We start from the raw sequence: 24,380 nt of genomic DNA, 5'->3' as shown, positions 1-24,380 counted from the left end.
TGTTTACCACAGCAAACAGGCAGCAGAAATAAGCCTGTGGAAACTACTTTATGGCCTTCCTCCACACATGCTTGTAGTCTCTTTGCGAGGAGGCCAGGCTGGTAATGAGAGGTTATTACTAGGAAGAGAGAAACCCAGGCTTTCTATCCAACATCACAGACGCTCTCTCTCTGCTGCCTGTTTTCCTACATTAGTCGTGGAAAATGTGATACAAGTGTCTTTTGGGGAGGGTGTCGAGGTGTTTTGGACTAATAGAGCTGTTTTCCTGTTTGTGAGTGATACGCCCACTGCCCACACTGGTCCAGCTGGGCTACACCCTGGAATATTTCAGGTGCTGCCTGGCTGGTGCCAACACATCTGGTCAACAACAAGCCTCCTGACCATTTTCTTTCATGTCTGTGTTTCTTCATCTGCTATTATGGAGATAATGTAAAAATGTTAAATGTCTGCACAAAAATGTTTTGCTACACATACTGTACTGTATATACACTCTGTGTCTCACTGCTTAGGGTATTTTTCAGAGGGATATGGCGGAGGGGGAGGAGGCGATGAGCCAAGAGGACTGGAAGGAGAAGTGTGTGGTCCTGGAAGCACTGCTCATGAAGTTCAGAGTGCAGATCATCAAGATCCGAGAGCTCACAGCAGACAAGGTTGGCTTGAGTACATTCATCTTTGCGAGATAACCCCGGTCAAAGGAACAGGTGCAAAGCTATTTTGCAAGAAAAGCTATGCTGATGATTGACAGGCAGATACAGTTTGTTGTATCTGAAAGAGCAGAGACGTGACGCCAATACCGAATTACGGCAATGCTGAAAATGCTGTCATATGGAAATGATACGGTAAAATATCCCAGCTGGCCATCATCGGTCCAACAAACAGAGACTGGCTGTCTTTTAGCAGATGTGTGTATGCGGCACGCGAATGACATTTTCAGAGAAAACTCCCTTAATTGGGATTAATTTGGTTTTAAAGCTGAAGGATGAGCTCGTCAGTGAACGAATACTCCAAATATGATCACAGACTGTATTGTGACAGATTACATTTTTTGTAGTGTTGAATTGTCCAGAAGGCAGACCAATGCAATACCAAAATAAAGAGGACGAAAAGGAAAGAAAAAAGCGACTGTCAGTTGACTCGGCTACAGCCAATATCCAGTCGCCTAACCTAACTGGAATTTGTTTGAAGATAATGCTGAATTAAAACACACATTACTAATAAAACACTGGATCCAATGATTATCCTTTTCCCATGGGTGGCTTGTGTATCTTGTAGTATTACACTCAACACTTAGCAGACTTTGACCTCTCCTTCAAGACCAATTTGAAGGTCAGAGTGATAAAAACAGCATGTAGAGCTGTTAATTCTATGTGTCTTGCTGCCATTGTTTATTATTAACAACATTTAGAGAAAGATACAGGTATATGGGGATTCTAAATATCACATTATAGTTTGCTTCCAACTCTCCTGTCACATTTGACTCCTGAACTCACTTTTACATCGCTGCCTTTTTTAAGTTTACCCCAAAATGTGTTACATCTTTAAGGAAAGTATTGTCAGGAAAAAGAGAAAGAGCTGCCTCATCTCGTCTTGCTTTGACTTCTGTAGTAGCCTCTGCTCTGGTGTTACCTCGTCATCAGTTGGCCGACTGCAGCTAGTCCAAAACGCTGCAGCATGGCTCCTAACTGGCACACGCAAGTGAGATCATATATCTTCTATACTTGCATCATTACCTGGCAGCCAATCAGCTCTTGAATTGAGTTTAAGATCTTAACACTTGTTTTTAAGACGTTGCATGGACCAGCCCCTACATATCTTGCTGATCTCCTAACCTGGTATTCTCCCCCAAGATCCTTGAGGTATGCAGACCAAATGCTTTTGGTTGTCCCTAGGTCCAGACTAAAACACAGAGGAGACCAGACATTTGCCGTGACTGCCCCCAAACTGTGGAATACTTTGCATATCAGGTCCTCCCCGACAGTGGATACTTTTAAAATCCGTCTAAAGACCCATTTTTATTCTCTGGCTTTTGATTCATCATTAGTTTGTTACCATTATTCTTTCTATGGTTGTATTCTCTTCTAAAACACTATTCTGTTTTTCTTTTATGTCCTCTGCTTTGTCCATTTTGTTGTACAGTACTTTGGTCAACACTTGATGTTTTTAAACAAGTGCTATATAAATAAATTTAAACTTGAACTTAAACTTAAACTTGAACTAGTTAGTTAGAAGTAAATTGTCCAGTTCTTTCAGAATCAGAGATTATGCAAACAAACTTATGTTCAAGGGCAACAGACAAAGGAAGTGGTGCTGCTTTGACACACTATAACAAATGATCTCTGGGAAAGGGAAGAAGGTCCTCGCATGTATGGGAAGATGATGCGCATTCTCAAACTGAGTGGTGGTGTGTCTGGTGGGCACAGAACGGGCCGTCCCTCCCAGCTGGCCGACACTGGACAGGCCCAAACTGCTCAGTGGCCTAGATCTGAAGCGGCTCTGTAGGGATGCTGATTAGAGCTCTAATGTAAACAGCAGTCTGACCACAGGGCTGCGCTACGAAGTGCATGATGGGATTGACCCAGCTCCAGTCAATTACAGACTCAAAGTAAGCTCAGCTGGACAGCAAAACAAACTCCCGGAGAGACTTGGAAGAGAGATTGGCTTCGGTGGGTTTTTGCAGCCCACGTAGCACATGTGAAAGTCTCTGCCGTGTATTTTTGGCTCTATCCATCCTGTTTGACAGGTTTACGGCCTTTTTCCACTCAGCAGTAGAAAACACACTGTTAAACACACCATAACACGCACTGTGTTTTTCTTCTTTGGTGTGTTTACTCAATCCTAGCTCTGCTCTTTGGAGGTTACATGCCGTGTAAAAACAAACTATAAGGTGAAATCAGGGAGATGAATCCACCTGACAGAAATTTTGAAAAATTGAGGAAATTGTAGTAAAGTTAGAAATCATCCATCACTCAGTTTTATTAACTGCTTATCTAACTGAGGGTCACAGGAGGGCTGGAGCCTACCCACAGACAGGCCGGCGGTTTGTCAAAGGGGGTCAAAATGCTTTTTTAAGTTACCTCATGGATCAGTTTAATCAATCGGAAGCTTCCACTGACTTATTTTTTGCTACGTAGCCACACGGAGGAATTTTACAGGGAATTTGTTAAGCTTTTTCTTATTTTTTTAACTATTTCTCTAGTTGTCTCGTCCCCTTCAGCCTCAGTTCTGTTAGGAAGCCAGTTCTGAGAACAGAAGCAGACTTGGTCTTGGTCTTGATGGGGACGACAGAGGCAGCTGTAGTGTGTAATCTTGGTAGACATCAACAAAGCCTTTATCCTGCATTAAACTGTTGCTCAGCACCCTGTAATATTTGGTCAGTATGACTGCTCTAAATCTGATGAAGAATAGCAGTAATCCTTAAGTCTTGACTGCACACCAAAGATGACTGATGTCATTTCCCAAGGATCCAGAGTTCAGTCAGAGTTCAGCAGCATTTCTAGAAACACCAACACAAATAATGATATTGAGGAAAAAAAACAAACCCTAAAGCACATGTTAGTATTCAAGTAAAGCCAAATAAGTTTAATCTGAACAAACAAATATGATTCTGAATCATCCTTTAAAATTCCCAGTCTCATTCAGATCCCTTTTAAGCACTTATTTTATTTGATAAAAAGTTTAAGCGCAGTCCAAATGCTGTGTACGCGTACTGTGTAATGTGTTCTGACTTTGCTCATGTGGCTTTGTTGTGTAATGACCGGTCAACATGTTTTCACTGACCTCGTAATGCTCTGAGCTCATCACGTTAACATCCAGACCCCTGCTGATGTGTTTTTCTCTGCTGTGGCTCCCACCGCCTCAGCCCGAGCTTGTTGTTTTTAAAGCCGTGTGGGGGCGGATGCACGTCACTGCAAAATCCCCCTAATATCGCTTCACAGAGGTAGACTCATAAACCAGTGAGGAGTGGGTTTAAAAGAATTAATTAGGAGCAGTGATTCATTCTACATTTCAGATTCCCAAATAACTGGTGCTAAAAAAAACTGTTTACTGTTTCCGATGTATTGATGGCACTGCAGCATGTGCAAAAAGGCAGATCGCAGGTTGTGGCATATAACCCTGAAAGAGGTAAAATGCTGGTAATACTGTAAGATCTAGAAAGTGCTGTTCCTGAAAAAGGTTCAACAAACTATGAGATTATTCCATCAAACTCTGAGCTGAGTTAGTTCAGTCAACCCCGAGTATGAGCTGAGCGTGCGTGATTCACTCTGGCAATGGATAAAAAAAAAAAGAGGGGAGTCTCCATTTTAATCCAGCCGACCAACATCAGTGGATGTCCATGTGGACTGTGATATTTATGTTATGTTATAATTTAATTAGACTGGACCTCTCTGTCATCAGTAAAACATATGACCCTTTTATATTGTCCGTAATCACCATGTATCCAACTTCAGTGGGAATCATTAGACGGAGCCCGAATCCTAATTTTATATTTGACAGAAACTGAGAATAAAAATATGGAGAAACAGGTCAGATACAGTTTAGTTATGGACCTGAAATATACGTTAGAAGCTCTGTTCGACATCATTTAATAGCCATGTTTCAATGTGTGGACACTTTTTCATATGAAGTGCAGTCAGAATGCAGTTACACTGTCTGCAGCCTGCTTTGTGGTTATAAAAATGCAAGGTACAAAAAGAACTCCTGCTTAACTGGGATTTCAGTGTTTGTACAAAAGTAAACTTTTGCAAATGAATGTGCTTTGATACTTTATGGACAATGAGATAAAACCGAGTGTCAGTCAGCCGCTGCAACAGCAGCAGGATGGGCGGAGCCAGAGAGAAACAGTCTGTTACCCCGGTAACTGAACCAAAGTTTAACTTTGACGCTGAACTTTAGAAAAGAGAAACGGACCAAAATCTACAGCTGAATTAACACTAACAAAGACGGGAAAAATGGCAATGGAGAAAACTACAAGCACAGAACGCCACATTCAGAGCAACCTTCAAAATAAAACAGGAAACACATGGAAACGAGACAACAGCAGGGTCAGTGGCTCGTGTTTATTACTGTATCGAAATGTTCACGCAGATCCAGCTGCAGAACATTCAGGCTTGAGTCAGAGCAGACGCTGTGCTGGATTGCTCCGGGTCAGTGTAATACGACAGGCCGTCCGTATCAACACGCAAACAGAATGAAAATTTGTAGAGGAAGGGTTAAGGGGTCAGAATGACCATTTTTGGGAGAGGAATGCAGGAGTAATAGGAAAGGGATTCAAGACACAAAGGAAGAGGAAAACTAAGGAGCCATGGATAATTACATCTGCAGTGGGTACAATATATGTCCATTTTTTATTTTATATTTATTTTTCCTTTTTGTTATAGTTTTTATTATTGATCAACCATCAATATGTTGCAGTTTCTTGTGTTTCTTATTGTAGGTTTCCTCCCTCTTTTTTGCAGAATTACCTTGAAAGAGGATAACGAAGGTTTTGAATTTGCCGTTCCACAAAACTGGAGCATGAAATGAATTGACGGCAGTCTGGGTAGACTTGGCAAATTACTGAAATCCTAGAAAGCCTGTATGAGGTGACTGAGAGGGAAAACGGGGGAGGAAGAAAAAAAATGAAGCCTTGTGTAAGGATTGAACTGCCCAGGGGAGGAAATACCCAGTTTAGTAAGTGTGTGTGTGTGTGTGTGTGTGTGTGCGTGTGTGTGTGTGTGTGTGTGTGTGTGTGTGTACAGATATTTGGATTTGGGAGGCATGTTAGTTTTGGCCAGCGGGGTCTCTCAGCTGTAACAGTAGGCTACACATCTCCTTATGAAGACAAAGCGACCATGTGTGTTACATTTTCTATATATCAGCCTTCACCCTCCTTTTTTTTTTTTAAAGTAATGCATTCATTCACTTCTTCTCTTGTGTCCATGTGCCTGTGTGTCTGTCTCAGGAGAGATTCTCAACCTCCCTATAAAGTTTTGGAAAAGAAAAAGACAGGATGCTAAATGTTAAAATGAAGTAGCGATAAAATCAAAACAGACAGGAGGTGAAATTAGTGGTCAAAGTTAGGGAGGTGTGGCCACTTGACTGGCACATGCCCCAGCTTCACCAATTCAGACCTTGAAAATGGGCCTGTTGGCTGTTTGGAGCGTTTTAATTATATTATCTGACAAGTTATTTGTGTGGTGCTGTAAGCACGGCCGGATCCGGAGTAACAAAGAGTATGTTTGCGTCAGACGTGTTAGGATATCAAAGATAATACATAAACACACACATATTATGTTGCCACAGTATATGGGTCCATATTCTGATTTGGCACAGGTTCCTGCCAGATCCCCTTCCTGACACAGTCCTCCCATTTATCCAGGCTTGGATAGTCGGATAAATGTGTTATCCTCCAAACCATTGTTTCCATGGCTTTATGTGATTGTCTTTGTGGATTCCCTTCTTCTCTTTTAATTACAGTTAAGACCATTGTTTGTTATTTCAGATGCTATTCTTTCTGTTAGTATTTGTGTGTCTGTAGTCCCACATGGGATATCTGGTCACCCTAAACACATCCCCTCCAAGATGTTTATGTTTAGATTTTGATATTTGACACTTTAATATTTTATCTGTCTGTTACTTAACATTATTTAAAGGTACAGCTGAGTATTTCCCAGCTGCTGTTAAACAGCTTGAATCTCTCAAGCTCCAAGAATATTCAGTGTTCACTTTGGTCTTCTGGATGTAGTTCTTGTCCAGAAACGTATATTTTTGGTCCTTGTTGTGTTTGCAGACAAAGTGAGAACTCAGTGTTTTGCTGACTGCTTGAGGTTTCATTTCAAAATATTTTAAAATATCCTTTTTGCCGAATGATTTCTTCGACCTTGACAAGATTTCCACATCATTGCACAGCAGTGGTTTCTGCTATGGCTCTATAAAAAGGTCAGTGTTTGAGCGGGCGAATACTATCGACCCTCGAAAATGTTATCTGATAACTTTATTCAAAAGAAAACATCATTGTGGGGCCCAAAATGCTAATTTTAATGCCTCAAAATGCAGATTTGAGACACCAATCAGTGATGTGATATGAGAGAAAGTGTCTCAGTTTAAGCACCGCGCACAAAGCTTTCCGCTCCTTCTTTGCTACACATAAACATCCGCTTGCAGTTTTAGTCTCTGGCTGCCCAGTCACAGCCACATAGATGCCTACGGCTAACCATAACATTTTCAAACAGATGTTGCTTTTCCTCATGCGTGTCCGTCTCCACTTTGCACGTGCTGGGGTTCTGTTTTTTGGACAGCTATGGTATGTGCCTGCCCCAGAGTGTGCCAAAGGAACTAGAGTTTATTGTTAGATTGTAAGGGAAGCCCAACTGGCATTGCTATATTTTTTTAAATCATATATCTATTGTTACAGTGGTGGATCCTCATAGTAAATGTGGTCAAAGTTTCATATAATGAGGTCAAACTCTGTACAAGTAATTCCTGTGGCCCAAAAGCTGCATACTGCACGCTCTAATAGGTCTGTTTCAGAGGCTTTTCCTGCTCTTCGGTCTGTTTGAGGTCACAGAGAGCTAAAGAACTAACATGGCCATCTCACACACACACACAGCTCTGACTGGGAGCACAGAAGCCCCACCCGCCTGATCAGAAGAAAATGGCTTGAAGTGAAGCAGAAGCTAAAACAGCTGATTTCAGACTTTGTGTGAACTGCCAGAACCATTCAAATAATAATTAAGATTATTCTGAACTGACTGTCATGAAATGAACGTTCTAGATCCCCTATGAAATGTAAAATATATGTCCTTACTTAGTTGCTTGTACTTAATCTGTCAATAAAAGTCTTTGTCAGCGTTAGCCCCCAGTGCAAGTTACCATACTTGGTGTAAGTCTGTGGTGTTAAACCTGTTTTAACTGTAAGGTAAGCACTGTGGGTCGCAGCCTACAGAAAGAGGCTTTGTGAGCTGGCTGTCTGGCCTGCGGATGGAGTGGTGGGGGAGGGATGGATGGATGGAGCGAGTTCAGGGGGAGGTTGGCCACAGGGCGTCAGTTGTGGAATTCCAGGAATGGAAGTTGAACTGGATTTCAGATTTTGCATTTGGACGGGGAGTCGACTGCAGAGGTGATAGACCTGAGGCTGAGGGAGAGCACAGAGATCACGTGTACGTGAGCGCCAGGGCCGGACGCGATGAAGCGGCAATAGCAGTGCTCGTATTGTGCCTGAATACAAAGAGAGTAGCAAGGCGTTACTCTTATCCCGTCCTAAGTGAGCTGTACAGGATGTGACACACACACGCCCAGGTTGGGTTCATCCTATATATAACATCATGAAGCAAACACACACTTACTCGAATGCTCTGATACGCAGCAGTTAATGTGTTTAAGCCTTTGTATACACTGTTAAGTGGTGTGTGCGTAAAAGTCCATGTGCGTGTCGACTCCAGCTGTAACCTACAGTATACATGGCCTGTAATTAACATGGCGTGCTCAGCCAGATGCTATATCTGTCATTGAGAGAGGCACATGTGGTCGGTCGTTTGTGGTACAGCCGAGGATCTATATAGGGAAGAGAAAGACTGTGCATTTGTGTGTGATACGCATTGACCTTTATTCGTGTCTGCTCTTCATCGCAATGTGCTTTTTCCTGTAGTAAAAGTAATCCTTAAAAGTAATGCTTCTGAGGTTCACAGGGACAGCAGCAGTAGGTGAAGAAAAGTTTGCAGCATCTGTGTTATTGTTGGATTCATCACAGTTTGTCAGTTTTATCAGGACAAAATAGATCTTCAAAAACCAGATGTGCAAAAGCTCTACCTCAACTGTCCAAATACTGAGTTGAATACACCCACAGCCTTTTTCCATATGTGGAAACGCAGTGACATAATCCTATAAATTCTTCTTCCTAGAATCCGCTTCTGTGAAATGTTGTTCAAATGTCAGGTGGAACAGCGGTTGTGTAAAAGGCCTCGCTTCCACTTTGGTCCAGAAAACGTTGCGCGGTGGAAACAGTGTGGGTGTCTGGCAGGGTGTGGCTTCCCGGCTTTGGCCTGAGCTTGGTCCACTTCTTCTGGTCTCTACAAGTGAACAGAAGCAGGGAAAACTGGAGCTCAGCCATGCCTGTCTCCAGGCTAAAAACAGATGTCGCTCTTCACAGCGGTTTCCATCAAGTTTGGATATGGCAGCTACTAATTTAAGTGCTAATTTGTCGATTTCTACGGAGTAACATAAGACAAGGAGCTATTCACAGCGCATAGCTGATGTGACACACGAGTGTGTGAGCTGGCTGCAAATAGAATGATACTTTATTAGACTTTTAAAGGAAGAAATCATTTTTGATTAACATAAAAGCAACTGATACATTTTCCTCAAAAAATATAAAAATTTTAATAATTGTAAAACATATTTTTTAAGCGAGTGATGGAGACATCTAAGTCCTTCAAGAAAACTTACATTGCAATCCATACAGTATTAGAAGGATGTTCAGCACACAGAAACCCCGTTCATTGTTCCTGTGAACAGATAAAATTGCCTCAACTTTACCCCACAAAAAATGTTTTTTGCATGTTCCCACTGTGTCTGTGTGGGTTTTCTCCAGGTCCTCTAGTTTCCTCCCACATGGAGTTAGTGGGGTTGGTGATAATAAATTTCCCGTAGGTGTGAATGTGAGTGGGAATGGTTGTCTCTCTGTGTTAGCCCTGTGACAGACTGGTGGCCTGTCCAGGGTTTACCCCACCTCCTGCCCTATGGTTGCCGTGCAACCTTAAATTCGATAAGCAGAAGATAATGGATGGAAAGTGATGCCAGTCCATTCTCTTTGTTATTATTAATAAAAAGGAGCAGTGGTGTACATGTACTATACACCACATGTTAATTACAGATTAATTTTTTTAAATGCATTTTGTACATATGTGGACATGTCGAGGAATATTTTTGCCATGGTGGTTGCTACGCAGACAGTTTCCATCTATAATCCTGCATATTTTCCTGCTCTAAGCTTCTGAGGTTGGAGAGTTTCCTCAGAAGACAGTGGTTCCTACGCTGCTTCCGGCACTCTGAGCTGAGGAATTTCAGAGGAATGTTGTTCATCAAGTCATCCCTCTGTCTCGCTGCTCATTCCCACAGGTTTTTTTTAAATCTCATGTCTGTGTGTGTGTGTGTGCGTGTGTTTAATCCGTGTGACCTTTTGCTGTTGTTTTAGCACACTCCTGCTAGCTTCCACATGTAGTGCTGTGATCTTAGCACACAAAGGGCTACTTGTAACATTGGCACCTCATCACCATTATGTAATGGTTAAAGGCGCTATATGCAGCACTTCTACAGCCATGAAAAGACTTTATAACAATGTTGTAAACAAATTAATCCATCCCTAGCCTCCCAGTTACAAGTTCATGAATGAATGAATGAATGAATTGAAATTTATTTCAGTCAACAACAACAGATTATAATTTTACATAAAAGTACTCAAACAGAAACCGAAAAAGGAATAGGCTGAAGCCTTATGGCTTATACTTATCCTATCCCTTACCCCCATAGAAATAATCAAATCCTTAACCAAGAAAATAAATAACATTGATAAATAAGTTGTATAACAGTTTGAAAAGAAATCAATGATAAATCAACACAAAAATTTTTTTAACAAACCAAATTTCTATAACCTTGTATAATACTAATTTTTAAAATCTTCCTGAAGAATGACAAAGAAAAACACATCTTCAGTTCATCATTAAGTCCATTCCATAATTTCACTCCCAAAACTGACACACATCTATACTTAACATTGGTTCTCACTTTAGGCATTTCAAACTTATAAGACCCCCTTAAATCATATTTTCCATCTCTTAGTTGAAACATACTTAAAATACAAATTGGAACATTCTTTTTCATCACACGATATATCATTTCTAAAGTTTTAGAATATATAATGTCCATGAATTTTAACATAGATGATCCTACAAAAAACTGGTTGGTGGACTCCCTATATCCAACTTTATTTATTATTCTAATAGCTCTTTTTTGCAATTTAAATATTGAATCCAAATATGTTTTGTATGTGTTCCCCCAAATTTCTGCACAGTAGGTCATATAAGGCAAACAAAGGGAAGTATACAATAAATAAAGGCAGTTCTTATTCAAAAAATCTCTTGTTTTATAAAGAATAGAAATAGACTTGGATAATTTTCGTTTCACATGTTTTATGTGGGGCTTCCAACAAAGTTTATCATCAATAATTACTCCTAAAAATTTTGTCTCATATACTCTTTCAATTTCAACATTATTTAAATTCAATTTTACTTTAATATTACTTTTACTACCTCCAAATAACATAAATTTTGTTTTACTTTCATTCAATGATAGTTTATTAATTACAAACCATCTATTTAACTTCATGAGTTCTGTTTCCACTGTTTTCAGTAATTTCTTTATGTCTTTTCCAGAGCAAAATAAGTTTGTATCATCAGCAAACATCACATATTTTAAAGTATCACTGGCTGTACAAATATCATTTATATAAAGTGAAAATAACTTGGGTCCCAAAACAGATCCTTGCGGAACTCCACAAGTTACTTTTCTAAGTTTAGATTTCATGTTATTAATACTCACATATTGGAACCTATTATTCAAGTAACTATTTAGCCAAAATTGTACAACACCTCTTAAACCATACCTTTCACACTTCCGTAAAAGTAAAGAATGATCTATCGTATCAAAGGCTTTACGTTAATCAATGAACACACCTATTCCAAACTGTTTTTCATCCACAGCCGTTGCAATATTTTCAATAAATTCCATCACAGCTAGAGATGTTGAGCGATTTCTTCTGAACGCATACTGATGATCATTCAATAAATCATATTTATCAATAAAAGAATCTAGTTTGTTTGCAAATAGTTTTTCAAGAATCTTTGAAAACTGAGGCAGTAAAGATACCGGTCTATAGTTTGACACAATCTGTTTATCACCAGTTTTATATAGTGGGATCACTTTGGCAATTATCATTTTATCTGGAAAAATTCCAGTTTGAAATGATTTGTTACAAATATACAGTGGGGCAAAAAAGTATTTAGTCAGCCACCGATTGTGCAAGTTCCCCCACCTAAAATGATGACAGAGGTCAGTAATTTGCACCAGAGGTACACTTCAACTGTGAGAGACAGAATGTGAAAAAAAAATCCATGAATCCACATGGTAGGATTTGTAAAGAATTTATTCGTAAATTAGGGTGGAAAATAAGTATTTGGTCACCTCAAACAAGGAAAATCTCTGGCTCTCACAGACCTGTAACGTCTTCTGTAAGAAGCTTTTCTGTCCCCCACTCGTTACCTGTATGAATGGCACCTGTTTGAACTCATCATCTGTATAAAAGACACCTGTCCACAGCCTCAAACAGTCAGACTCCAAACTCCGCCATGGCCAAGACCAAAGAGCTTTCGAAGGACACCAGGAAAAGTATTGTAGACCTGCACCAGACTGGGAAGAGTGAATCTACAATAGGCAAGCAGCTTGGTGTGAAAAAATCAACTGTGGGAGCAATCATCAGAAAATGGAAGACATACAAGACCACTGATAATCTCCCTCGATCTGGGGCTCCACGCAAGATATCATCCCGTGGGGTCAAAATGATCATGAGAACGGTGAGCAAAGATCCCAGAACCACACGGGGGGACCTGGTGAATGACCTGCAGAGAGCTGGGACCAAAGTAACAAAGGTCACCATCAGTAACACACTACAACGGCAGGGAATCAAATCCCTCAGTGCCAGACGTGTTCCGCTGCTGAAGCCAGTGCATGTCCAGGCCCGTCTGAAGTTTGCCAGAGAGCACATGGATGATACAGCAGAGGATTGGGAGAATGTCATGTGGTCAGATGAAACCAAAGTAGAACTTTTTGGTATAAACTCAACTCGTCGTGTTTGGAGGAAGAAGAATACTGAGTTGCATCCCAAGAACACCATACCTACTGTGAAGCATGGGGGTGGAAACATCATGCTATGGGGCTGTTTTTCTGCCAAGGGGACAGGACGACTGATCCGTGTTAAGGACAGAATGAATGGGGCCATGTATCGTGAGATTTTGAGCCAAAACCTCCTTCCATCAGTGAGAACTTTGAAGATGAAACGAGGCTGGGTCTTCCAACACGACAATGATCCAAAACACACCGCCCGGGCAACAAAGGAGTGGCTCCGTAAGAAGCATTTGAAAGTCCTGGAGTGGCCTAGCCAGTCTCCAGACCTCAACCCCATAGAAAATCTGTGGCGAAAGTCCGTGTTGCTCGGCGACAGCCCCAAAACATCACTGCTCTCGAGAAGATCTGCATGGAGGAATGGGCCAAAATACCAGCTACTGTGTGTGCAAACCTGGTAAAGACCTATAGTAAACGTTTGACCTCTGTTATTGCCAACAAAGGTTATGTTACAAAGTATTGAGTTGTATTTTTGTTATTGACCAAATACTTATTTTCCACCCTGATTTACGAATAAATTCTTTACAAATCCTACCATGTGGATTCATGGATTTTTTTTTTTCACATTCTGTCTCTCACAGTTGAAGTGTACCTCTGGTGCAAATTACTGACCTCTGTCATCATTTTAGGTGGGGGAACTTGCACAATCGGTGGCTGACTAAATACTTTTTTGCCCCACTGTATGTTAACGGCTGAAGGACACTATGAAGAACTTCTTAAATTAGCGACATGTCAAGGTCGTCACAATCCGTGGATTTTTTACTCTTGAATTTACTCACCACTTCTACAATGTCACTCTCACAGACTCCACCAAGAAACATTGAGTCACATTTACAAGAAGTAGAATCTACTTCATCATTTCCTCCTGGTACAGAAATCTCTTTTGCCAAGTTGGGACCTACATTAACAAAGTAATCATTAAATTCATTAAGTATGCTCTCAGTATTCTCAATCACTACATTACCTCTTGTTACAATACGTGTTGGAGAACATGTATTATGTTGATTTTTTTATTATCCTATTTAATACACTCCAGGTAGCCTTAATATTACTTTTATGTTTTTGAAGCAGCTGTTCATAATATCTTTTCTTTTCGTATCGCATAATAGATGTTAATTTATTTCGATATTTCTTATATTTGTCTTCATTTTCCTTTGTTCTATGTGTCAAAAAAATCCTGTATAACCTATTTTTATTTTTACGGGCTCTTTCCAGACCTTGTGTAAACCATGGTTTTTTCTTTTTATAATTTTTAGAAAACTTTTTAATTGGACAATGGCTGTCATAGATTGACAAAAATATATCCAAAAACGCATTGTATGCATCATTAGTGTCTTCCACATAAACTTTTTGCCAGTCATAATTTTCTAAGTCTGTTTTAAAAGCCGCAATTTGTTCTGGTGTTTTTATTCTACCACTGTAATCCATTTGCTTTTCCTCTTGAAAATGAAGTTGATTGTTCATTTCAAACACTGAAAAGACAGGCAAGTGATCACTTACATCTGTGACTAACAGTCCACTATGTATCTTGCCGTTTATCTTATTGACAAAAATATTGTCGATCAAAGTGGCACTATCCATCGTTATTCTGCTCGGCTTTAGAATCAACGGATGGAATCCAAAACTAAGCATTGTATCAATAAATTCTGAAGTCTTATTATGGTCGTTTGCCTTCAATAGATCAATGTTAAAATCACCACAAAAAAAAGTCACCTTCTCCTTGTGTTTTTCCAATATTACAGAAATTTCTTTAGTAAACTGATCTATACAGGATGCAGGTGTACGATAAATGCAGCTAACTAATATGTTTTTCGAGCTTTCAACCTGAATTTCAATGGTTAAACATTCCATCAAGTTATCAATCACAGCAGTCATATTGTTAACAACTTTACATTTAAGATGTGAAAAAACAAACATAGCAACACCTCCTCCTCTTCTATTCTTCCTATTTTGCCAAAACATTTCATAGCCCTCTAGTCCATCTTGCAATTCTTCGTCGTCATTCAACCATGTTTCTGAAATTGCTACCACTGCAAACTTATTTTGGAATTGATCAAGATACGCTTTGATTTTAGAAAAATTACTGTAAAGACTCCGACTGTTAAAGTGGATTAATGAAAAACCTTTTATCTTGGGATCCAACTCTTCCCCATTATAATATTCACATGTCATATCAACATTCTGATAGAGGTGGATATCTGGATCAATACTATTGTCCAACTCATAAAATTTATAATCATGAGATCCAAAATATTCCATTTTTTGCCTTTTTTTGTTCACACATTCACATGCATAGTTATTTTTCTCACACTTATCAGATATTGTTCATATCACAGTCAGCAACACAATTCTTTTCTACATTGAACTCTATTTCTTTTGTTTAAATCTCTCAAGATCTGCAATGTCTCTGACAACAATTACTTTAGCTTGTTCTGGTGTCCCATTAAGTCTTATGAATACCTTACAGTTCCTAGTCCAGGTATCTTGGATGTGCCTTTCCTTCTTCAATAGTCTTGCCTGTCGTGCAATTTCAGCATTTCTCTTGGTGAGATGCTCATTCACATATACGCCGGTTCCCTTTAACTTCTTTCCCATCTTTAACAGTTCAACTTTATATTTCCTGTTCACAAATCGTAGTATGATAGTTGGCATCTTGGTATGTTTTTGTGGAATAGTATGACATGCAGCTATGTTTTTGCTATCCAAAAGAATATCTTTGTCTTTGAAAAACTGAATAACTTGCTGCTCAAGCAAATCCTTTTCAGCTCTTGGTGCATCTTCCCCCTCCTTGTCACCTGCTGTACTCCGTGCATAGGTGTAGTGATTTGTCTTCAGTCCAGAAATAATCACATCTTCCATTCTTGTATACTGCTCCAAATCTTCAACTCTTTTTTCCAGCTCTTCAATCTTCTTGTCTTTTTCCTTAATCACAATCTTCAGTTGTCTTACTTCTTCAATTAAGTCCAGTAGTCCTGCTTGCTGTTTCACCACCTTACTCAATTCCTCTGACATGAAGTTAAGAGACTTCTTAACTTCTTCAATATCTTCTGTTAGCCTCTTAGTTGTCATGTTTCTTGATCACCAATTTAAATTCTTAGAAGACAAAATTAATTCCAGGCTCCAGGTAATCCAATAAGCCAGGTGTTACTTGTAGAGCACATGTAATGAAAGAAAGGGACCCTAAACTTCAAAGTTTGTGGAAATACTCACACAAAATGAAGCAAAACTTCTTTGTGAAGATACAAGTCTTAACCAATCTTTTGGATGTTAAGTTCTTTTCGTGATGTTTGTTGGATTGCTAAGAGTAACAAACACAGTTTTCCCAATCAGCAGCCATCTTGGTTTCAGCGTGCACTGAATGACACCTTATCTTCATCACGAGGAAGATAAATAAACTAGCATTGTAGGTTGCTTAACATCTCAGTAGTTTGTGTTAAAAATGGCTGCAAATGAATGTGAATCTATCTGAACATAGCATTCCTTCGAATAACAGAACCCAGCTGAATCGCATCTGCTCCTTTCTAGCGTGGCAGCGTTATCTTGAGTGGAGTTCTCGTTAGGCATGCAAGACTTTCTTTGTCTTTATTTGGTGCTGTTGTGTTTGGCTTCAGGCTCGAGTGGAGTGGATATTTCATCTCCATGCATTTGCAAACATTTGCAGTCTGGATCACTGAAAGGAAACTGATTACTAATTTTAGATCAGACGGGGTTACTGTATGTTTATGTGGTCCTTGTGTGAACATGTAACAAGACTAGTAAGATATTAGGATTTATTTATTTTTAAAGTCCAGTTAAAATAAACTTTTGCTTTTCCAGATTCAACAACTGGAGACGCAGGTGATCGATGCGGAGAAACGGGCGTTCACAGCTCAGCAGCAGGTGAGGACCAGAAACACAAGTTTGTTTGTCTTTCCTTTCGACGTGTCGGAATGCGATTATGTGAGTACATGTGTGATGATTCCAGGTGCAGTGGATGGAGGAGAAGCTCAAAGCAGCAGATGGTCAGTCTGGAGACTCAGAGGTGCGTCTGTTTCAGCGGTGCCAGGAGCTGCAGGCGTTAGTGCAGGAGAAGGAGGATGTAATCGCACAGCTGGAGCAGCAGCTGGAGGAGCAGGTAAGAAAAAGCACACGCATAAAGAATTTCAACAGATGCGATGCCAGTGGAGTAATTCATAATCCCCTTTTTTAAAATTTAATACCACGTTTATCTCTATGAACACCATCTTTAACCTCCTTACTGTTCACTTATGTTTCCCCGCCCTTGTTCTCTGTTTCGCTTCGTCTAAATCTGCCCTTCTTATTCCAAAATATATTCACCCAGAGAGACAGACGGCTCATTTTTACTTCTTTCAACAGAAACAGCTCCGCCTTCAAGATGCCAAGGCGGTGGAAGAGAAGGCAGCTAAGATCAAAGAGTGGGTGATGCTGAAGTTGTCAGAGGTAAATCTGTGTGTGCGTCAGCTGTAAAGGCTCCTAAAACACAGATAAGAAAGACACGGAAATCTGGAAGATAAGTTAAAGTATTTAATGTGGTTGCTGGTTTATCTGAGAACATGTTTGTGCTTCAGTTTGAGGTAGAGAATGCAGCATTAAGAGAAACCAACAAACAACAGGAGGCTCAGATTTTGGAGCTTCAAAAACAAATACAAGGTATAAGCTTTTGGAACTTTGTTGGAACATGTTAACATGCAAGTTATTTATGCAGGTTAAAACTCCTAAATGCCTGCTACTAGCAAATACAGATTTATCAATGCTAATACATTGTAAGCACACGCTGCAGTATGCGCATGACTGTTTGCTGCTTTTGCAGCCTTTGAGCAGAAGTGCAAGGGTGGAGCTGGAGCCCTGTGTAGGCCAGGTGAAGCCCAGCGTCTTAGCAGCCTGACGTTCGGCTGCTTTCAGGTGAGAGGGAAGAACCCGCAGGTCCTGACTGGACCAGCGCCGTCCCAGAAGACCCTGAGCACACAGGGGGAGACAGACGCCAGGGACAAAACGGGTAAGTCCCCACACAGTCACGCAGCTATGGATAATGAAAACAGCATCTGTGAGTGGTTAGATGGGACTCTGGGGCAGAGCTGGACACAGGATGGTAACTATCTGAGTGAGGTCATAGTCATGCTGTATTAAGGAAAGTATTTGCCACTGGAGTATTTTATGGGCTATTTGGAGACTTTTAATAATAATAATAATGTGTGATAGTTATATAACATAATAACATCACTGATAGTTAGAGTAAGAATGTGAAGAAACAATATAGTTAAACTGTGAGATACTAAGATTCTTCAGTCATAATTGTGCAGATCTATTTAATGTGGTGCTGGAATTGTATTAACATTGTTTGCCAAACTGGTTTTAGTGTGTTAGAAAGCCAACACTCACTAATTAGCTATAAACACACAGCATAGCAGAGGCTGATGAGAACAAGAATTGGTTCTCCTAGTGTTTGGTCATAAACCAAGTATTGTAGAGGAAGAGCTGAAAGCTTTAGTCAAAACAAAGCATTTACTAGATGGTGTTCCTGGGCACAAAGGTCCAGAAAAACACCCTGAAGAGGGGCTAAAAGTGGGTTGAAGAGCTGGAGTTAATGTACTGCTGCTCAGTGATCAGTGATGTGTGTCAGGTGGGTCAGAACGGAACCTGGAGGGAAGCCACAGGAAAGGCATGCACACATAGGGGAGGATTTACTAACTGGGGGGAGTTTGTGTGATGCCGCAATTGCAGATTTGCACGAATGGGGTTGGAAAGTTCTGCAGGTGATCTACAAAAAATGGTCTAACTTACAGACAAAGATACAGCCAGTACATTACAATAATAACCAGACTTCTAACAAGCTGCTGTGGTGCAGAGCATTAGTAAATCTGGCCCGTGAACACACTTATTATTGCAGACCTCATTAAATATGTATTTAGATTCACTTTCAGATCCCGCAAGTCAGCCATAATATAAAATGCGGTCAATAAAAATACTTTTTAAAGCGCCTTGCAGTGTTTTTGAGTTTTACATTGAAATGTCTGTCAAAATGTAGTTAATGAGACTCCAGAAGATCAGAAGTGTCTTAAGATTAATATCTGAGTCTTTCAATATATAATACTCACTTTAACTAATACACAGCATTACAGGGCAAACAGGAAAAGGATGAGTCAGGATCTGACAGTAAATGATTATTCCTGTGCTTTTGCACACTGCACTGGTCAGATGCAACACAGATGTCAGGTTTGCATGGTGAATGCTGCCTCCACCCGAGCTGTCAGATGTATTTCTGTTTGTAACGTTAGCACTAGCGTAGATTTGCAAATTCACCAGAAAATAAATGAGGGAGAGAAATTAGATCAGAGAGAGGGGGCAACTATCCCAGAGGAACAAATCCTTCAATTAACTTATTTAATTTGAATTATTTAACTTTCTTTCTTTTTTTTGAAATACATAGTTCACTTAAATTGTAATCTGTAATCTAGAAAGATCTCAAATGCTTCGTCTTTAGTGCTCCACCAGCTGTGAAATTATTACACATTTTTATGCTTTCTTTGGCAGATAAAAGTAGTAAGAAGACATCCTCATCAGTGACAGATGGTGAAGTCCATAAACCGAGCCAAACTGGACTGCTGTGTTCTCCGCTAGAGGATGACGGTGCACCTGAAAGCTCTGTTAGCAATGCATCTGGACCCGAGTCCCGCCGCGTATTGTCTGTGCTCTCCAGTGCTGCATCAGTGGAGGAAGAAGTATGTGAGAGCAGAAGCGGAGCGTGTGTTCTGGAGTTCAGCCGGCCCAGCAGTGAGACCTACCTGACAGCTTCAGACGACAGCAGCTCTCTGTTTGACGATGACATGCAGCGTACAGAGCGCCCCAGCTTTAGCCTGCTGGAGCCATCAGATGGAACACTAGCAGGGTGTAAGAATGACGAGGAGGAGGGACGCACGGTTAAGTTGGAGGATTGCACCTCTGAGGAGCTCAACAAACGATTCCAGTCACAGAGACTTGACTCCTCATCATCTTCCAGTGAACCTAACACTCCCAGCCCCATCCTCACACCAGCTCTCACCCCTAAACGGCCCAACCTGCCCCAGGATCCAAAAGACAACCCCGCCTCACCCAAACAGCCCCGTCTGAGGACTCCTACGGGGTTCGGGTTGATGAACGTGTCTCTGGCCAAGAAACACCTAAGCCAGCCGTCAATCAGCAGTGAGGCAGCACATGGCCAAACGCGTAATGCACTCAGCATGCTGCGCCCCCTCCAGCCTCAGGAAACTGATGTTGATGCACAGCAGGAGGTTGGAATGGAAACGGGCAAAGCCACAGTTCCCGAAATCCTTCCCGGCTCACAAGCAGCAACCACCGTGCCATCCACACCAAATTCATCAGAACCTGGGACAGAGATGGGCTCAGAGAGGTCAGACTGTGATAGCACCACACCTGGCAGCAAACCTCCTACTCCACCTTTACACAGGCTCCCCTCCTGGGTAAGACTGCCCTTCATGTTAGGCACACCAAGTTGTGTTTTTTTTTTTAATTGCAAATTTGGCACTGGCAACAAATTCGAAAACAAATTCCCAATGTTCAGCTAAGTATGAATAAAGAAATCAAATATGTTTCTTACAGCAATCAATCCTTAATACATTGGAAAGCTGCTAATGTTTTAGGCAATTTGTTTATTTTTTTACAGAATTTGTTTTTCCTGGATAAAGGAAACAATATTTTGCACTACTGTGAAACACAAATAGTCCTTCATGAAGTCCTTCATGTGAAACATTACAATTTTAACCACATATTTTCTTCTAAGTGTTGGACTAAGTACAGGAACTTCTCCATGTTTGTAATTCTGTTGTTTACACTGCCATCTGCTGTAAATGTGAGTAAACAGAAAAGTTTCAAATAGATAAATTCAGTGATTAGAATTAGAAAGCTGTCTTAGCAATGGGGCGGATAACAGGGTTTAAACAGAAAATTAACTGAAGCCCAAAGTGAATAAATAGTAAAAAATATCCAGTCAAAATAAATAATAGTAAATTAATGGACATAAAATGAAACAAAAAGTTAAATTAGCATATTGAATTGGTAAAATTGTTAGCTAAATTGCTAGCTTTAACAGCTACAATGCTAAACAAAAAGCTATTAAGTATTAGCTAATGTACGGCTAACGGCTAAAGTACTAAGCTTAAAGTAGTAACAGTTGAAATTTTTATGTAAAAATAACTTAAAAGCACTGAAGTCGCTAAAGATTAAAAAAATGTATTAAATTTAAATGCAAATTAAAGTAATGGGCAGGTTGTTGAGCTACTTGCTACTTCTTGGCTAAACAGCTGAGAGTCAGTTTAAAGGTAAGATGAGCTCTTGCTCATATTATTAACCAGGAGTTGCCTTCATATACTGAAGGTAGATGATATACAAAAATAAATATAGTGTATGCAGTTACAGCTTTTAAATGTTATTATCTAATGGCAGGCTTGGTTTTAAAATTGACTAATGACATGGCACATTTTCTTTTCAGGAAAGTCGTATATATGCTGTTGCTAAATCAGGAATCAGACTGTCTGACACTTCATGCACAGACCTGTCTAACAAAGGTAAGAGAGTGGGTAAAAAACAGGTCTCCCTACTTAGTTGACAGCTTAGTCTGCTGTAGTGGTTTCTAATAAACAAACTGTACTTTGTGTCCTAGACCCATCCCTTCAGTCTTCCTATCCAGCCTTTGTAATGTACACATCACTCATCTATAAAAACATGACTACACCAGTTTACACTACTCTGAAGGGGGTAAGTATAAGAGTACAAGGCCATGTTTAATTGTAACACCTGTACATTCCCCCACTATCTATTTGATCACTTGTGAACTTGAAAAGAAAATGCTTTTTTGTTTATAGTTAACAGCAATTGTGTCACCAAAGTGGATTTTAATATCTAGTATATGGCTCTGAGTGTGTGCCATTTTCAAATTGCAGAAAGCTACTCTGCTGAGCAGCAGTCCCTTCTCAGATGAGTCATCAAGCTCTGAGGAGTCATCTAGTTCAGGAGACGAGGACGGCTCCCTGTGCAGCTCCCACACCTCCTCCAGCTCCAGAAAAGACAGCAGCCCAGGCAGCCCACGCTCTCTCAAGAGAGGTACAAACAACCACTGCATATAAAAGATGGACATAGCCTCTAGTTTTGCATTGTGACCTTACCCATTTTAAGTTTTTTATACCCCTGGTACTAGATAAGATACTAGAGATGGCACGATACCACTTTTTATGTCCGATACAGATATCATAAATTTGGATATCTGCCGATACCGATATAAGATAAGATAAGATAAGATAACTCTTTATTGTCATTGCACAGTCATACATAGTACAGTAGTACAATGAAATTGGAAAAACTGTCCTACGTCGGCACTACATATAACACAACACGACACGATATGACACATCACAACGTAACAAACAACACAACACAGTATATTAACTTAGTATAAAAAAGAAGAATAAGTGTATGTGTATTGCACACTGTTATTATTGCACATTAATTATTATTGCACCTTGTTATAAATATAAATATTATTGTTATCGTTTTAAACATTGTTACCTCCCCCTAAAAAGTCCAGGGAGGTATCCAGTCAGGTCAGCTATTTGCATTGATCAGGGCTATTGCCCTGTTGTAAAAGCTGTCCTTGAGTCTATTTGTTCGGGACCTCAGCAGCCTGAACCTCCTGCCAGACGGCAGCAGCTTAAACACATATAAATCCGATATAGTGTATTTTGTAATCAATAAAATGTTTTTTTAAAATATCTTGCTGCATTGTGTATAAGTTCATACTCAAGTTTAAAGAACAAAACAAAACTAAAGCTATTCTGTTATATCTGTATGCAAAAAATACACTGCACCCAAAATATTTCATAGTTCAGCAACACTGATCAATCTAATAGACATAAACCTGCACCATCCTCCCTATTCTGCTATTTTAAAGAGAACTTAGAGGAAATATTAAACAACCCAGCTAATAGGGTTGCCAACTCCCAGCAAAAAAAATAGGGAACCACCCCCCACCCTCCGCCTCGTGATGCTTAATCGACGTAATCGACTGTAATTTAATGCAAATGTAAAAAAAAAAAAATGCACAGAAATCAATCATTTTTCTACAGTAATTAAATAGATTCAATATCTTTATTCAACAGAATTGCAGACTGCACAGATGGTACCTTCCCAAAGGAAAAAGTACTATAGCTTACCAGGGTATATATTAGACAATAATGGACTTCTATACATACCAGCTGTCAGCTACGTGGAAAAAGATCCTGGTGTAGAAAGTAATATTAAATACATTCTAACAACAGCTTATCAAGCTTAAACGTGCTGCTGTTGTTTATCCGCTGGTTTCCTCTTTCTGGCGCAAAGTGGGTGATAAACAAACAAGAGAGACGGACTCGCGACAGAAAAGCTGATCAGCTGATCATTGATCAGTTTCACAATTGAAGTAGCAACAGGAGAGGGAGGGAGAGAGAAGAGGCAGTCGCTCCCAGCTTTCACTGGGAATGCTTTACAAACATTCAGAGATGATCTTACACACTTGCTTTACTTCCCTGGGATAGCTCTCTCAGAGATTAAATGCCGGTTTGGAAGCAGGTAGCGAGGCTCCAAAAGCTCAACCAGACTGCCAACAGGTCTCGCACGCCACAGCCGCTCTATCATGAGACGCATACTCCTCCGACGTGCTACGGTTATGAGCTGGGTTACGCTATATCGCAAGTTTTGTGAGGTGCTTTTGTGATATTGAATGGATCGGATTATATTTTTTATTTCTCTCCGATATCCAATCCAGTAATTTAGGTCAGTATTGGACCGATACGTAATTTTGGATCGGTCCAACTCTAAACCATACACTGTGTAAGAGCATCACACAGATCTATATTAGTACCATACTCTGTATCTCATTGTACAACTGTATAGTAACAATAAAGGCATTCTATTCTATTCTATTCTATTCTACTAATTAAAATACTTAAATTTCACTCACCAAATTAGACCACTTAAGGTCAGCTGCCATTTTTTGAATTGTTAGTACACTTGTCAGGTTCAGTCGTTAAGAGAAACATAATAGTTTTTAAACCCAGATAATTATGTTATCCTGTTAAATTGGTACCATCTGTTATAACGTTACAGACAGGCAGGACTAATAACATTTGCTGCACACTAATGCTGCAGTTTTATTATTAGCCATAGCTCCTAGCTACTAACTCATTTATAACTAAATAGCTAATGTGGCTATCGTTGACACAGTCAGTGGTTCTGCATGTTTAATTTGACACAACCCTCCCGGAGAGCACTAGCTTGTGAACCACAGGCTAAATTTGTAGCTATTGGCTAACTGCTTATAGCTAAATAGTTTTTAGTATCAGTTAGTATTTGAGAATTGATTTTAAGACTGATATCTGTGGGGATGGACTCATTTTTGGAGCTAGTCTCATGTGGCTATC

At 40.0% G+C, this 24,380-nt stretch overlaps 1 protein-coding gene across 1 annotated transcript in view; it reads left to right on the top strand.

Moving 5' to 3' along the window:
* plekhh2 (pleckstrin homology domain containing, family H (with MyTH4 domain) member 2) overlaps window positions 1-24,380 on the top strand; it is a 40,250-nt gene that overhangs the window by 2,879 nt on the left and 12,991 nt on the right. The window contains exons 2-11 of the mRNA XM_085478394.1: window positions 510-650; window positions 16,750-16,812; window positions 16,898-17,047; window positions 17,290-17,373; window positions 17,502-17,583; window positions 17,744-17,929; window positions 19,465-20,390; window positions 21,419-21,494; window positions 21,590-21,684; window positions 21,870-22,029. Coding sequence (XP_085334520.1) covers window positions 528-650; window positions 16,750-16,812; window positions 16,898-17,047; window positions 17,290-17,373; window positions 17,502-17,583; window positions 17,744-17,929; window positions 19,465-20,390; window positions 21,419-21,494; window positions 21,590-21,684; window positions 21,870-22,029 — 1,945 coding nt within the window. The 5' untranslated portion in view covers window positions 510-527. The remainder of the gene's footprint in view (window positions 1-509; window positions 651-16,749; window positions 16,813-16,897; window positions 17,048-17,289; window positions 17,374-17,501; window positions 17,584-17,743; window positions 17,930-19,464; window positions 20,391-21,418; window positions 21,495-21,589; window positions 21,685-21,869; window positions 22,030-24,380) is intronic.

The sequence above is a fragment of the Copadichromis virginalis genome, linkage group LG13 (genome assembly GCF_057382275.1).
Source record: "Copadichromis virginalis isolate Kocher_CV1m ecotype Utaka linkage group LG13, C_Virginalis_male_GT1.1, whole genome shotgun sequence".
Classification (NCBI taxonomy): Eukaryota; Metazoa; Chordata; class Actinopteri; order Cichliformes; family Cichlidae; genus Copadichromis; species Copadichromis virginalis.
Note: the sequence above shows the minus strand (reverse complement) of the source record. Positions and strands in the feature narration are given on the sequence as shown.